Here is a 16,879-nt window from a genome sequence, read left to right as displayed (position 1 = left end):
CCGGCCATATTTGCATTTCTTTCAATTCTCATAATGGACTTAAAAAGTTTTGCTGGAATGGAGCTGCTTATTTTTCTCTATTATAAAATGTAGCTGATATTAAATTTATAGTTTCTGTCTTTGGTATCACATTCCTTTTTGTTTTTTTGAGACAAGGTCTCACTTTGTCACCCAGGATGGAGTGCAGTGGTGCCATGATAGCTTACTGCAACCTGGGGCTCAAGTGATTGTCCAACCTCAGCCTCCTGAGTAGCTGGGATCACAGGCGCCTGCCTACATGCCTGGCTAATTGTTATTTTTAATTTTTTGTAGAGACGGGGGTCCCACTATAATGCCCAGGCTGGTCTTGGACTCCAAGGATCAAGTGGTCCTCCTGCCTCCACCTCCGAAAGTGCTGGGATTACAGGTGTGGGCCACTGTGCCTGGCCCACATGTCAATTTTCAAAAATTTATACTCGTTCAGTGGTTTAAATGTTTCAATATTGTATACATGTGAATTTTATCACGTGTGATCTATGTATATCTCTACATTCCAAATTGTTTAGGAATGACATGCTTTTTGGAACACTCCATTCTTTCCCTCACCGTTTTGAAATGCTGTATTTACTACACATTAAAGAATACTGTTAATCATGGTGTCTTATTTCCATGGAGCAGGTGCCAAACTACTTTGAACAGAGCAATATTATATATATAGATAGATATAGATAGTTCTCAGGCATTTTTTCCAGCTTTTTAAAACGTATAATGGCTGTTCATTTAGGTTTTTACTTACTCTGGATAAAGTTAAGAATGCTTTTGTATAGTACACAATACACTAAAGATCAAAGAGAAAAAATACATACAAAAATTTGTTGATATTCTTTTAGGAATTTTGTCTTCCTAAGAAAGGTACAGATAGACTAAATGTATTTCCATTTAGTCAGACAATTTTAATGTCACAGACGAAATCACATGTGACATTTATTTTCTTGTTTCAGATTATGTCTGTTTTCTGACTTTTCAATTTCCGTTTATTGCGTTAACGATTTTGATGAAGTAGCTTTCCTGTGGCACCTCCCCCATCCCCCCATCCCCGCTCTCAAAGAATCGCTGATAGTGTCAAAGTCTTTTAAACTGTATCAGTGAGATCTACTTCCTAACATTTAAAGTGAAACTGACACACAGATGTCCTTTCCTTGAGGCGTCTGCGTCTAACCTGCACACTGGCTGCACACAGACCTCCCCTGCAGTGCATCCCTTTGGGTCGCCCTGGGAGAGCCAGGGCTGCAGCTAGTTCCCACACCAACTCAGGCCGCATCCGCCCACTGCCTAGTGGGACACCTCTCTGCCAATCCCGAAGGGCTGCTCTCGCGACCTCACGGGAAAGGTAGTTTCCAGGTTGAGCGCCGACAGCGCCAGGCTTTGCGCGTAGGCTCTGCGCATGCCTCGTCCACTTGCTACCTCTGCATTTCCGCCTTTCCTTTTGTTTGTCTCACGTTTTGCGTGGGAGGCGGTCCCAGGATTTCAAGGGTCTACGGGCTCTTTTATGGCGAATGCAATCCGAAAAGAGAGCAAGGTAAGCCTCCGCGGGTTGGGCACAGACAGAGAGGGGGCCCCGCGCGACTCCGGGAGCAGGCAGCAGGGGACCAGTGCCAGGTGGTGGCGAGGAGTCCCAGGGACCTCACAGAGAAGCCGGGGACGGCGGGGCTGCAGCATGTCTGCCAGGACGCTAGGCCGGTTCCTCAAAGCCGCAGCTTTGTAGGGAGCAAGCTACGCCGTGTGCGTTGCCCCTTTTGTAGGGGCGGCGGAGGAGGGCATGTGCGCTTGCGCGGTCCGAGCACTGAACCTTGCGGAAGGGGCAGTTCTCTGGTCGAGCGTGTTGTGCGTGTGCTAGGGCGCTGCCATACCTGGGTAGGGAAGGGCGGGTGCAGTCGCCTGCCCGACCTACGGACTCTGTTTCCCATTCTGTGTTCATCCTCTTTAGGTTCGGAACTGCCCTCTAGTGTCCATCACCCCATCTTGTTATTTGCTGTTCCTCTGTCCTAACTTGATCTTGCACTCAGGAAGGATCTTCAAGAATTACATAATTTTGACCTAGCGCGGTGGCTCTCTACTGTAATCCCGCACTTTGGGAGGCTGAGGAGGGTGGATCACCTGAGGTCAGGAATTCGAGACCAGCCTGACCAACATGGCAAATCCCCGTCTCTACTAAAAATACTAAAAGTAGCTGTGCGTGGTGGCGCATGCCTGTAATGCCAGCTACTGAGGCGGAGAATTGCTGGAACCCGGGAGGCGGAGGTTGCAGGTAGCCGAGATTGCACCATTGCACTCCAGACTGGGCAACAAGAGCGAAACTCCGTCTCAAAAAAGAAAAAAAATTACCTAATTTTGCCTCATTTGTTAGAAGAAAAAATAATTTTTTTGTTTTTTGTTTGTTAAGGTTACTGACTTGTTCAGGATCAAAGTTTGTTAGTAGGGAAAACTAAAAGTCACTTCTCCTGACCCCTAAGCCAGTACTGTCTACTTTTCCACACACATCAAAGCAAGTTTAAAACATCCTTTTGAGAAATAGCAACAAAGTTAGACGAAGAAATTAAAACGGATTTTTTCTTTGAAGCACTGATACTTATGGCTTTCTGTGGATTCACTCACCAGAGATTAAGTAACATTACTGGGAAAATCCATAGCTTAGTCCTATTTTTTACAATGGTTTTAGTGTTAATGTTTCTTCATTAAATGTATTGTTAACTTGTTTGGCCAATATTGTCATTATACATTTTTTGTGAAGACCGAGGGAGATTGAAATCCTTAGGAAGCAAATATTTACTTTCACCCGGTGAAAAATCTTGTGCCCAAGAGCTACATGGTTATGTTGGAGTTATATTAGGGTGTTCTTTCACCATTTCTACCCCCTATTCCGAAGTGTCAGAGGACATTGATATTCTCCCAGAGGGAGCATTTTACCTAGTGGGTGTGTATGGCTTCTTAGGGCAGAAGAATCAGGGAGTTCCCAGGGAGGCCAAATCTTTCATGACCCCATTCCTCTTTTTCTGACTCAGCTGTATCTTCAGAGTCGTCTCCGTCTTTCCAAGAACAGAACAAAATGAACAAGGTAAGTTGTTTATTAATTCCCTACTTTATTTTGCGGTGGACTTTGTGAGATTTGTAAGAGTCAGTATTTTGTTTTGTTTTGTTTTGTTTTGTTTGTGACGTGGAGTCTCGCTCTGTCACCCAGGCTGGAGCGCAGTGTCCCATTTCCATTCACTGCAACCTTGCAACCTCTGCCTCCTGGGTTCAAGCAATTCACCTGCCTCGGCCTCCCGATTAGCTGGGACTACAGACAGGCCGCCACGCCTGGCTAATTTTTTGCATTTTAATAGAGATGGGTTTCACCGTGTTGCCCCTGGCTGGTCGCAAACTCCTGAGCTCAGGCAATCTGCCCGCCTCGGCCTCCCAAAGTGCTGGGATTACAAGCGTGAGCCACCGTGCCTGGCCAAGAGTCAATATGTTAAGATGAGAAATTAGTAATAGATAAAAATTGAACTTCCCAGAAAATATAAAGTAACAGATCAATAGCAGGGCCAAGCTAGAGTCACTAAGTTGAGCTTCATGTGTTTCTTATGTTTCCAACAACCATGGCAGAAAGGAAGACACTGGATACAGACAAACTGACTCCTCTGAAGACGCAAAGACTTCCTGGCAGATACCTTTTTTGGTTATAACATAGGGACCCATAGTGAATAACCTTCCAGTGATAGCCCTGAAATGAGTGCAGCCTGTTGAGTCAAACTGCTTTTTTAATTTTTATTTTACACAGGTTCCAATTTTCTTTTGGATGTACTGTTTGATCAATAAGTTAAAATGTATTTTAATTTTAATTTTTTTATTTTTTTATTTTTTTGAGACAGAGTCTCGCTCTGTTGCCTGGCTGGAGTACAGTGGCGCGATCCTGGCTCACTGAAACTTCCGCCTCCTGGGTTCAAGCGATTCTCTTGCCTCAGCCTCCCAAGTAGCTGGGACTACAGGTGTGCACCACCATACCTGGCTAATTTTTGTAGATTTAGTAGAGACGGGGTTTCACCATGTTGGACAGGATGTTCTCGATATCTTGACCTCGTGATCTGCCCTCCTGGGCCTCCCAAAGTGCTGGGATTACAGGCGTGAGCCACTGTGCCCGGCCAATAAATTAAAGTGTATTTTAATTTTTTTTTTTTTTATTTTGGATACAGAGTCTTGCTCTGTCGCCAGGCTGTAGCACAGTGGTGCAATCTCAGCTCACTGCAACCTCCGACTCCCTGGTTCAAGTGATTCTCTTGCCTCAGCCTCCCAAGTAGCTGGGATTACAGGCATGTGCCACCATGCCCAGCTAATTTTTGTATTTTCAGTAGAGACAGGGTTTCACCATGTTGGCCAGGCTGGTCTCAGTCTCCTGACCTCATGATCTGCCTGCCTCAGCCTCCCAAAGTCCTGGGATTACATATTTTAATTTTTAATGAATCTTATTTCTACATGTGTAGCAGATAGAAAAACCCCTAAATTTTAAATATAGAACTTAATGAATTATTACAAATCCATGGCACAAATAGTGAATACATACATCTAAACAAACATTGCCAGCACTCCTGCAGCTGCCGTGTTGTCCCCCTCACAATCCTGACACCTCCCTGCTCATTCACTCATTTACATTTAATCTGTGGCTTCAGTGGCAGAGTTGACTAGTTGTGACAGGAACCTTTTGGCCTGCAAAGCCCCAAATATAATGATGTCTGATTTTTTTTTTTTTTTTTGGAGAGTGTCTCACTCTCTCACCCAGGCTAGAGTGTAGTGGTGCGATCTTGGCTCACTGCAGCCTCTGCCTTCAGGGCTCAAGGGATTCTCCTGGCTAAGCCTCCCCAGTAGCTGAAATTACAGGCACATGCCATCACACCTGGCTAATTTTGTGTTTTAATAGAGATAGGGTTTCACTTGGCCAGGCTGGTCTCAAACTCCTGGCCTCAAGTGATCCGCCTGCCTTGGCCTCCCAAAATGCTGGGATTACAGGTGTGAGCCACTATGCCTGGCTAAATATTTAATGTCTGATTTTTTACAGAAAAAGTTTACCAATCCCTAGATTAGTTTCTTAAGTTTATTTGTTGATGGTGTGTGCTATTTTAGATGACTTTACCTACTTCGAGGTCATGAAGATAATCTGTTTTGTTATCTTTTAAAATATTTATTGTTTTGGCATTCACATTTACCTCTCTTTCATTGGAATGGGTGTCTACTTTTGTATGAAGTGGATGTCAGATTCCTGTTTTTCATACAGTTAGTGTAGAATTATTTTTGAAGACACCATCCTTTCCCCACTGTTTTACATTGTGATATTTGTCATCAATTATGTGTACATATATGTCTGTGTGTTTTTTGGACTATGTTCTGTTGGTTGGTTGTGCCAGTACCACACTTGGTGAAACATCTTAGTGTCTAGTAGTGGGTTTAACACATTTTTTCTTCAGCAAATCCTGGCTCTTCCTAGTTCCTTGCATTTCCATACAAATATTGTTAGTATTCTTAAAATAACTTGCTGAGACTTTCTTTGGGGTTGAATTGAACCTATATATAAATTTGGGAGGAATTTCTTACCTTTTTTTTTTGAGACAGAGTTGCCCAGGCTGCAGTGCAGTGGTGCGATCTTAGCTCACTGCAACCTCCACCTTCTGGGTTCAAGTGATTCTCCTGTCTCAGCCTCTCCAGGAACTGAGATTACAGGCACCCGCCCCCACGCCTGGCTAATTTTTTTGTATTTTTAGTAGAGACGGGGTTTCTCCATGTTGGCCAGGCTAGTCTTGAACTCCTGACCTCAAGTGAGCTGCCTGCCTTTATCTCCCAAAGTACTAGGATTACAGATGTGAGCCACTGTGCTTAGCCTCCAATTCCATTCTTGATTATTTTCTTTCCCCAGTTTTCTGACATCCTTCTGATTTTCTCTTGATGGCTTTGAGCACCACTATATTATAAATGTCTCTGTAGTCCTTGTTTCATTCTTGATCTTCATATTATGCTTCGTTTTTTTTTTTTTGAGATGGAGTTTTGCTCTTGTTACCCAGGCTGGAGTGCAGTGGTGCCGACCTCGGCTCACTGCAATGTCTGCCTCCCAAGTTAAAGGGATTCTCCTGTCTCAGCCTCCTGAGTAGCTGGGATTACAGGTGCCTGCTACCACGCCTGGCTAATTTTTTGTATTTTTAGTAGAGATGGGGTTTCACCATTTTGGTCAGGCTGGTCTCGAACTCCTGTCCTCAGGTGATCCACCTGCCTTGGCCTCCCAAAGTGCTGAGATTACAGGCGTGAGGCACTGTGCCCAGCCTGTGCTTCAAATTTAATGTTTTTAGGACATTTCTTGCTAGAATACCGTGTCCAACCTATTTTGCCCTAACTTTCCTGGTTTACATTGTGGCCCTAGTATCTGGGCAGCTGTTCATGGGGATAGCCAGAGGAAACATTTTTTATCTTAATGAATTGGTGACCACATTTTGTTGCTCTGTCTCCTATTATCCATGCCCTATTTGCATCCTGGTTTCTTCTACAGTAGTTTATGTAAGTGTTGTTTTGTCCTTTGCCGTTCTCAATAGAATTGGTTCTGTAAACAAAACCTGGTCACGTAATTGCAGTATATGCTCACGTCTCATCTTTGGCTCTCCCTTTTTCACAGCAGTGATCCCTAAAAGATGTGCCCTAGAGGATATCCAGAACAATCCAATTGGATGTTTTCTCCTATGTACTCCACAGAGGTTTCAAGTATAATAGTTCCAAAATCTTTCCATTTTCTACACATCCTTATTATTGTCTCTGAATTAAAGGATTAGAACCTAGAATATGTACTGCGATGAAGAAAATATCAGGCTTTCTACATTTTTAAATCTAAATGAGAATTAAATTAGAATTCGTAATAAATATACTGACAATTTATTTCTGTGATTTGTAAATATAAATCTGTAGTTCTCAGTAATATTCTTGAAAATGGCAAATGATCAAATACTTTAGAGAACATTGGTGTAAAATTACTGTATAACCCATTTCCTTGGCTTTTCTTCTCAAGACAGCACCAGGCCACTTCCTGTGCTGTCTGCCCTTTTGCTGATGTCTGCAGTTTGTTGGAGGCCCTCACCTTTGCTTGCATCATGGCCCCGTGCTTATGAAGAACGTAATAGAATGTTCTTCATAATTCAACCAACAGCTGTACTTCCTCAGTGAAACTCAAAGCAGAGCTAACTTTGCTTCTAATGTTAGTCTATTGGGTTTGTACTTTCACCTTAGTACTTGCAACATGTTACCATGTATATTTTCTTACCACTCTGTGTGTTCTTCGAACACAGGAAGATTTTTATTAATCTTAGTGTTGCCAGGAGTGATGATAGTTCCAGGTACATTGTGGGAACTCGATAATTTTTTTGCATGAATTAATATCTTAATGCATTAATGGCAGAATATTTCTGTTATGATTTCTTTTTTCCCTAAAAGTATAAAGCAAAACAAATATTCTGTGAATAATAATCATGGTAAGGATTAGCCCATACTTCTTTTTTCATGCCACCTAATTCTGAACATTTCAGGTAGAACAGAAGTTCCAGGGGTCAGTATCATTTAAAGATGTGACTGTGGGCTTCACCCAGGAGGAGTGGCAGCACCTGGACCCTAGTCAGAGGGCTCTGTATAGAGATGTGATGCTGGAGAACTACAGCAACCTTGTCTCAGTGGGTAAGGTCTGTTCACTGTATCATTTTAAATAGCATTTGTTTATTTTGATTATGAAGCATATAGGCAGTCTGTCTAGTTTAATGACATTATTTAGGCTTAGGTTAGGCTTCAGGAGTCAGTGTTGATTGATCACCTCTGAGCACCAGAAGATACTTATGTTCACCTCTCCAGTGAAAATATTTCCCTGGCAACTTGAAGCAGCCCCAGAAGCTTCTTCCTGCTTCAAAGGCCTGAAGTCTAGACTGCTTGGTCCAAATCCTAAATTATTTCCTGTTAACAGGGTATTGTGCTCACAAACCAGAGGTGATCTTCAGGCTGGAACAAGGAGAAGAACCATGGAGACTGGAGGAAGAATTTCCAAGCTGGAGCTTTCCAGGTGAGTTAATATGTACTGCACAGATTCACATCAGGGGATTTTTTGTTTCCCAGTAGTTAATTCAGGGTTTGGCAACTTTGGAACATTTTTCAAGAACATCTCCATAGGGGTCCTAACCTCTGGAAGTGATGGAGAATGCTAATTCCTAAATCAAACCTCCAGATACTACTCACAAAAAATTTTTCCTTTTTGAATCATTTTTTGAATGTTTACCATTCTTACACCTGCCAATAGTTCAGTCTTTGCCCACCTCAACTTTACTATTGTTTTTCTTGGTTATTTTTCTCAAAGCACTTTCAGTGTCCCACCTCAACCTCCATTGTTTTGTGTTTATTCTGCTGTCAGAATTTTTTATTCACTGATTTTTAAACTCAGCAAATAATTTTTGAGTACTTGCTGTGTGCTGAGGATATGATAATGAAAAAAATTAGGCCAGGCGTGGTAGCTCATACCTGTAATCCCAGCACAGGTCGAGGCAAGCAGATCACTTGAGGTCAGGAGTTTGAGAACAGCCTGGCTAACATGGGGAAACCCCATCTGTACTAAAAATACAAAATTAGCTGGGCGTGGTGGCAGGTGCCTATAATCCCAGCTACTTGGGAGGCTGAGGCAGGAGAATCACTTGAACCCGGGAGGCAGAGGTTGCAGTGAGCTGAGATTGCACCACTGCACTCTAGCCTGGGCAACAGAGCGAGACTCTGTCTCAAAAATAAGTAAATATAAAAAATAATAATAATAAAATTATGCCTCTAAGTATATTATGTATACTTATGTTTATGTATATTAAATGTTCTGTGGTTTTAAAGACTATGAAAGAAATTAAAGCAAGTTAGATGACTTTAAGGAACAGTCAGGGGAAACCTTACTGAGGTCAACATTAGAGCAGAAATTTGAATGAAATGACTGTGTGAGCCATGAGGATTCTGCCCCTTTTCAGCAGGGGTAATAGCGGCTGCTAGCCTTGGACAGGAATGTGCTTGGTGGTTTTCAGGAATAACCAAAAAGTCACAGTGGCTGAAGGGAGGGCTTGATTGGAGGAAGGGCAGGAGGTGAGGTGAGGGGGGCAGCTAGAGTCCAAAGGTAAGCCTATCATAAGCCTTATTTGGTTAAAATCTATTCAGTGGTAGATTTTCAGCAGGTGAGCAACATCTGATTTATATTTCTGTAAGATCTTTCTCACCTCTGTAGAGAAAATATTGGGCAGGGCATAGGGCATAGAGAGCTCATTAAAGTCCTGTGGTAGTTTTCCGTACGAGTGATTGTGGTAGCTTAGACAAAGCCGGAAGGCAGGAGGGAATGGGATGAAGTTTGATTCTTTCAGTATTTGGAAAGTGGGGCAATAACAAAAGAACTAACATTTGTAACATCAGAAGGAAGGGAAAGAGGTGTTTAAAGTATTTGAAGAAATAATGGCTGGACCTTCTCAAATTTAGCAAAAGATATAAAACTACACATTCCCGAGTCTGAAGTAACATCAAATAAGTTAAGTCCTTGGCAAACTCACACTGTAATTAAACTTTTGAAAACTAAAGACCAAAAAAAATTTCAAAGTAGCCAGAGAGAAACAACACATTCCCTGCAGGGAATGACTGTGGGTTTCTCTTCTGAAACTGTGGCGGCAGGAAGGAAGTAGTATATTTTCTCAAGTACTGAGAGGAAAGCACTATCAAATAAAAATTCTATATCTTTTGAAACTATATTCATGAATAAAGGGGAACTAAAGGCATTATTAGACAGGGAAGCTAAGAGAAAATGTTGCTAGCAAACCTACCTTTAAAAATTGGCTAAAAGTTCTCTAAATAGAAAGGAAATAACACAAGAAGGCTTGGAATGCAGGAAAGAAAGAAGATTAGAGGTTGGCAAAAATGGGGATAAATATATTTTTCTCATGAGTTTCTAGAATCATTTTTGATGGTTGGAGCAAATTGCTCTGTATGTAGGGGAAACACTGAAGACAATTATATTTTAAAAGTGGGGAGGGTAAAGGGGCCTAAGTGGAATGAAACTTGGTACATTTCACTTGAAGTGGTAAAATGCTTGATAGACTGTGATAACTTACATAAGTACATTTTAATACCTAGAACAACTACTGAGAAAACTATAAAATGTGGTACACTTAGAAACACTATAAATAAACCAAGATGGAATCTAAAAAAATATTTAGGTAACTAATCAGAAAATAAGAAAAAAGGAACAGATGAATGGAAAACAGAAAACAAAACAAATAGCAGCGTAACAGAGCAATATTTACCTTAAATGTAAATGATCAGAGTACACTAATTAAAATATAAATTGCTAGAGTGGAAAAAACATAAAACATGATTCTAAAATTTTTAATTTTTGTGAGTACATAGTAGGTATATTTATTTTGGGGGTACAGGAGATGTTTTGATACAGGCATGCAACGTGTAGTAATCACATTAGGGTAAATTGGGTATCTATTCCCACAAGTATTTATCTTTTGTGTTATAAACAATCCGGTTACACTCTTTTAGTCACTTTAAAATGTACAATTAAATTATTTTTGACTGCAGTCACCCTGTTGTGCTAGCAAATATTAGGTCTTATTCATTCTTTCTAACTATTTTTTTGTACCCTTTAACCATCTTCACCTTCCCCCAACCCCACCCCACCACCTTTCCCAGCCTCTGGTAACCGTCCTTTTACTTTCTACCTTATCTCCATGTTTTAATTTTTACCTTTCACAAATAAGTGAGAACATGCAAAACTTAACATTCTGTGCCTCCATTTCCGTCTAGGTTGTTGCATATGACAGGATCTGTCATTCTTTTTTATGGCTGAATGGTACTCCATTGTGTATATGTACCACATTTTCTTTATCTGTTTATCTGTGAATGGACACTTGGGTTGATTCCAAATCTTATCTCTTGTGAACAGTGCTGCAGTAAACGTGGGAGCAGAGATATCTCATTGATGTTCTGATTTCTTTTCTTTTGGTTATATATCTAGGAGTGGGATTGCTGGATCATATGATAGCTCTATTTTTAGTTTTTTCAGGAACTTCCAAACAGTTCTCTTTCAGCCATATGAAGTGAAAACCATGCTCTGTAAGTGCTCACCTGACTTTTAGTTCCTGTGAAACTGCTTCTTTTGTGTAGATAGTTGCCAATCTTAGTCTTCCTGCGGGGGAGTGGGTATGATCGGTGGCGTTCTCTATTCCACCATCTTGCTTCACCCATCCTAAAAATGTTTTCTTAGGAAACTCATAGTGAACAACATAGGTTGATAAAGTATATAAAAAGATAAACTGTACAAACATTAATCAAAACAAAATACAGTAGACCAGTAGACTCTAGAGCAAAGAGCAAAGAAAATTATTAGACAAAAAGAACATTACATAATGATAAAAGGATCAATCCAACAAAAATGCAATGATCCTAAATGTGTCTCTAGCAAACCTCAAAGTACACAGAACAAAACTGATTGAGTTGAAAAGCGAAAAGCACATTTTTAATTGTAGTTGGAAAATTCATCACTTCCCTCTTAGCAATTGATAGAATTACTAGCTATGTGATTACTAGCAGATATGGAAAAACAGGACAGCAACATCAGCCAACAGGACTGAAGCATCATTGTAGAATAGTGCTCAACAAGGCCAGGTGCAGTGGCTCATGCCTGTAATTCCAGCACTTTGGGAAGCCAAGGCGGGCAGATTGCTTGAGGTCAGGAGTTCAAGAGTAGGCTGGATAACATGGTGAAATCTTGTCTCTGCTAAAAATACAAAAATTAGCCAGGCATGGTGGTGCATGCCTGTAGTCCCACCTACTTAGGAAGCCAAAGCAGGAGAATCTCTTGAACCAGGAGACAAAGGTTCCAGTGAGCCAAGATTGTGCTGCTCCACTGTAGCTTGGGTTACAGAGTGAGACTCTGTCTCAAAGAAAAAAAAAAGAGGAAAAAGAATAGTGCCCAACAACAGCAAAATACAGTTTTTTTCTCAAGTGTCCATGGAATATTCAGAAAGATAGACCATATCCTGGGCCATAAATAAGCCTTGGCAGATTTAAAAGAATTGAAATCATTCTGAGTATATATGTTTTCTGGCCATAATGAAACCAAACTACAAGTCAGTAACAGAATGACAATAGGAAAATATCTAATCATTTAGAAATTAAACATCAGACTTCTAAATAATGTCTAGAGTGAAGAAGGGGCCTCAAATTCAATAGTAGAAATGCATAGACAATGAAAATGAGACCATACCATGTCAATATATGTGGGAGGCAGCTAAAGCAGTGCTGATAGAGAAATTTATAGTGCCAAATGCTAACATTAGAGAAGATGATAGGTCGCAAACCCATAATTGACTTTCTACCTTAAGAAACTAGCAAAGAGCAAAATAAAACCTCTGTTAAGTAGAAGGAAGAAAATAACACTGGAAGCAGAAATCAGTAAAATTGAAAATAGGAAAAAGTAGAGAAAACTAATGAAACATAGGGTTCTTTGGAAAAGAATAAAATTGATAAACATCTAGCAATATTGATTAAAAATATAAAATGAGATGAAAAATCATCAATATCTGGAATGAAACAGGGAATATCACTCCACCATCCATTTAACAGTATAATAAGGGAATCTTGTCTACAACTTTATGTTCATAAATATGACAACATAGGCCAGGTGTGGTGGCTCATGCTTGTTATCCCAGGACTTTGGGAGGCCAAGGTGGGCGGATCACCTGAGGTCAAGAGTTCACAACCACCCTGGCCAACATGGTGAAACTCCGTCTCTACTAAAAATACAAAAATTAGCCTGGCGTGGTGGTGCATGCCTGTAATCCCAGCTACTCAGGAGGTTGAGGCAGGAGAATGGCTTGAACCCAGGGAGTGGGAGGTTGCAGTGAGCTGAGAATGCGCCATTGCACTCTAGCCTGGGCAACAGAGCAAAACTCTGTCTCCAAAAAAAAAAAAAAAGAAAAAGAAAGAAAGAAAAATGACAACATAGAAGAAATGTACCAGTTCTTCAGAAACCACAAACTATTACAACTCAATTAGGGTGATACAGATAATTTGAATGACCCATAGGTTTTCATAAAGGTTGACATAATTTGAATCAAAGAATTTGAACTTTAAATAAAAACCTCCAAAAAACTAATTTCCAAGTACAAGAGAGTTGTTCTCACTAGAGAATTCTACCAAACATTTACACAAGAATTAATGATGATTTTACACAATGTCCTCAAAAAATAGAAGCAGGAACATTTCTTTATTTTATTTATTTATTTATATATATATTTATTTATTTATTTAGATGGAGTCTTGCTTTGTCACCCAGGCTGGAGTGCAGTGGTGCAATCTCGGCTCACTGTAACCTCTGCCTCCCGGGTTCAAGTGATTCTCCTGCTTCAGCTTCCCGAGTAGCTGTGACTACAGGCACATGCGACCATGCTCGGCTAATTTTTGTATTTTTAGTAAAGATGGTGTTTCACCTTATTGTCCAGGCTGATCTCGAACTCCTGACCTTGTAGTCCACCCACCTCGGCCTCCCGAAGTGCTGGGATTACAGGCATGAGCCACTGCACCCGGCCAAGAGGGAACATTTCTTAACATATTTAAAAAATTATTTTGATGTCAAAACCATACAGACAGTACAAAAATAATAAAACTACAGACCTATACTTCCCATAAATTTAGTAGCAAAAATCTTTAACAAAATACTAGCAAATAGAAAATAGTCATGTAAAAAGTATACATTATAACCAAATGGGATTTACTTGAGTTATACAAGCAAGGCTGGTTCAACATTCAGAAATCAATCAATATAATTAACCTACCATAGGCTAAAGAAGAAAAATGATATAACATCAGTTAATATAGAGAAAGCATTTGACAAAATGCAATATCCATCCATGATAAAAAAATCTCCATACAAGACATTAAGAGGATCTTCCTCAGTTTGATAAATGAACATGCACAAAATAGCGATAGCAGATATACTTGCTGGTAAGATGAAATGTTTTCCCTGTAAAACTGGGAACAAGGCAAGGATGTTTGCTCTCACCACTCTTATTCATTGTAGTACTGTAACTTCTTTCAAGCACAATGAGGCAAGAAAATGAAATAGAAGGCATACACATAGAGAAGAAATAAAACTGTTTACATTTACATATGACACGATTATATATGCAGAATATTACAAGGAATCTTAGAAAATAAAAACCTCAGGCCAGGCATGGTGGCTCATGCCTATAATCCCAGTACTTTGGGAGGCCGAGGTGGGTGGCTCACCTGAGGTCAGGAGTTCAAGAGCAGCCTGACCAATATGGAGAAACCCCATCTCTACTAAAAATACAAAATTAGCTGGGTGTGATGGCGCATGCAAGTAATCCCAGCTACTCGGGAGGCAGGAGAATCACTTGAATCCGGGAGGTGGAGGTTGTGATGAGCTGAGATGATTGCACGCCAGCCTGGGCAACAAGAGTGAAACTCTGTCTCAAAAACAAAAAAAAAAGAAAAGAAAACAAAATGAAAACCTCCCAGAATGAATGAATGATTTCCAAAAAGTTTCAGGATCCAAGATGAACACATATAATCAATTTCTCTCCGCTAACAATGAACATATGCAAATCTAAATTAAAAACATAATACCACTTATTCCATAGAAAATTAAATACTTTGGTATAAATTGAACAAAATATGTATAGGACCTTTGTGCTAAAAATTACAAAATGCTGATGAAAGAAATAAAAGAACACTGAAATAAATGAAGATACATGGTCTCTTGATAGATTGGGAAACTCAACTTTGTAAGTATGCCGGTTCTCTCCAAATTGACCTACAGTTTAATGGCATTCCTGTCAAGATTCCAGTAAGGTTTTTCTCAGCTTTAAATAAGCTTATTCCAAAATTTCCATAAACAGTCGAAGGAACTATATATATATATATAAAATACGAAACAATTTTGAGAAATTTTTTTCTCAGAAGTTTTGAGAAAAAGAATAGTAGGAGGAATTATTGTATCCAGTGTTAAGGCTTATTACATTAGTCTCCCCTTTTCTGTGGTTTTGCTTTCTGCAGTTTCAGTTACTTGAGGTCAACTGTGGTTCAAAAATATTAAATAGGAAACTTCAGAAATAAATAATTCCTAAGTTTTAAATTGCACACTGTTGTGAGTAGCATGATGAAATTTTGCACTGTCCTGTCCCAGGACATGAATCAACCCTGTGTCCAGCATACCCAGGCTGTATATGCTACCCATGGGTTAATTACTTAGTAATTGTCTTGATTATTTACTGTCATTATATGTGTCCAAGTAACCCTTATTTTACTTAATAATGGCCCTAAAGCGCAAGAGTAGCAATGCCAGCATATTGTTATAACTTTTCTATTTTATGATGTTGTTAATCTCTCCCTGTCCCTAATTTATAAATTAAACTTTATCATAGGTTTGTATATTTAGGAAAAAACATAGTATTCATAGGGCTCAATACTATCTGAGGTTTCAGGCTTCCACTGGGCGTCTTGGAGTGTATCCCCCTTGGATAAGGAGTGACTACTGTATGTATATATTAATAGCTATAATAAGAGGACAGGATGTTGGTTGAATATACACATTGATAGAACATACACATAGAACAATGGAAAAGAATAGAAAACTTCAACATTGATTATGCTGTTATAGACTATATGTTCATGTCTCCCCAAAATTCATATGTTGGAGCCCTCACCCCCAGTGTGGTGGTGTTTGGAGATGTGGAGCCCTTGGGAGGTAATTAGGGTTAGATTAGGTCATGAGGGTGGGGCCCTCCCAATGAGGTTAGTGCCTTGAGAGCTTGCTCACTCTCCATGTGCATAGAGGAAAGGCGATGTAAATATGCAGTGGCCAACTGCAAGCTGGGAAGAAGTCCTCACCAGGCCCTGGCCATGCTGGCATCCTGATCTCAGACTTCCAGCATTCAGAACCGTGAGGAAATAAACTTCTGTTGTTTCAGCCATGCAGTCTATGGTATTTTGTTACAGCAGCTGAAGCTAAGACATTTGACAAACTGTTGACAAAAATGCAAAAGAAATTCAGTCAGGTATTCAGCAAATGATGCTGGAGCATTTTGACAATATATTGTTTTGTGTGTAGTAAAATATATATAATATGAAATTTGCCATTTTAACAGTTTTTAAGTGTACAGTCCAGTGGCATTACACTCACAATGTTGTATAGCCATAACCACAATTTCTAAAACATTTGCATTATTTCAAACAGAAACTGTATTGCCATTAAGCAGTAACTACTCATTCCCTGCTCCCAGCAGCCTATGGTAACCTCTTATCTAGCTTGTCTCTGTGAGTTTTGACTGTTGTGAATATTTCGTGACAGTAGTGTGACAACATTTGGCCTTTTGTCTCTGCCTTATTTCACTTAGCATGATGCTTTCAGCTTTCATCTGTATTGTAACAAGTATCAAGACTTTCTTTTCTGGCTGTTTAATCCATTCATCGGTTGATGTACATTTGGGTCATACACCTTTTGGCTGTTGTGAATAATGCTTCAGTGAACACTGGCATATCATTATCTGCTCAAAGTTCCTGTTTTCAGTTCTTTTGGATATAAACCTAGGAGTAGAATTGTTTTATCAAAGTGTATTTCTTTTAGCTTTTCGGGGTACCACTGAATTATTTTTAACGTGTATATATACACAGATATTTGTTTTTGAGACAGAGTCTCACCCTGTCACCCAGGCTGGAGTGCAGTGGTGCGATCTCGGCGCACCACACCCTCTGCCTCCTGTGTTCAAGTGATTCTCCTGCCTCAGCTTCCCAAGTAGCTAATTTTTGT

General features: G+C 40.0%; 1 protein-coding gene across 2 annotated transcripts in view; it reads left to right on the top strand.

Annotated features, from left to right (window-relative positions):
* The first annotated feature begins 1,443 nt into the window (after positions 1 to 1,443).
* LOC100440486 (zinc finger protein 33B) overlaps positions 1,444 to 16,879 on the top strand; it is a 49,447-nt gene continuing 34,011 nt past the window's right edge. Inside the window, exons 1-5 of one of the 2 annotated variants that reach the window (XM_063727538.1) lie at positions 1,445 to 1,558; positions 3,042 to 3,094; positions 6,671 to 6,756; positions 7,572 to 7,716; positions 7,997 to 8,092. In XM_063727538.1, coding sequence (XP_063583608.1) covers positions 1,536 to 1,558; positions 3,042 to 3,094; positions 6,671 to 6,756; positions 7,572 to 7,716; positions 7,997 to 8,092 — 403 coding nt within the window. In that variant the 5' untranslated portion in view covers positions 1,445 to 1,535. Of the gene's footprint in view, positions 1,559 to 3,041; positions 3,095 to 6,670; positions 6,757 to 7,571; positions 7,717 to 7,996; positions 8,093 to 16,879 lie in introns of both variants that reach the window. The other variant, XM_063727539.1, reaches the window with a different exon arrangement.

The sequence above is a fragment of the Pongo abelii genome, chromosome 8 (assembly GCF_028885655.2).
Source record: "Pongo abelii isolate AG06213 chromosome 8, NHGRI_mPonAbe1-v2.0_pri, whole genome shotgun sequence".
NCBI classification, from domain to species: domain Eukaryota; kingdom Metazoa; phylum Chordata; class Mammalia; order Primates; family Hominidae; genus Pongo; species Pongo abelii.
This window is presented reverse-complemented; position numbering and strand designations above follow the sequence as displayed.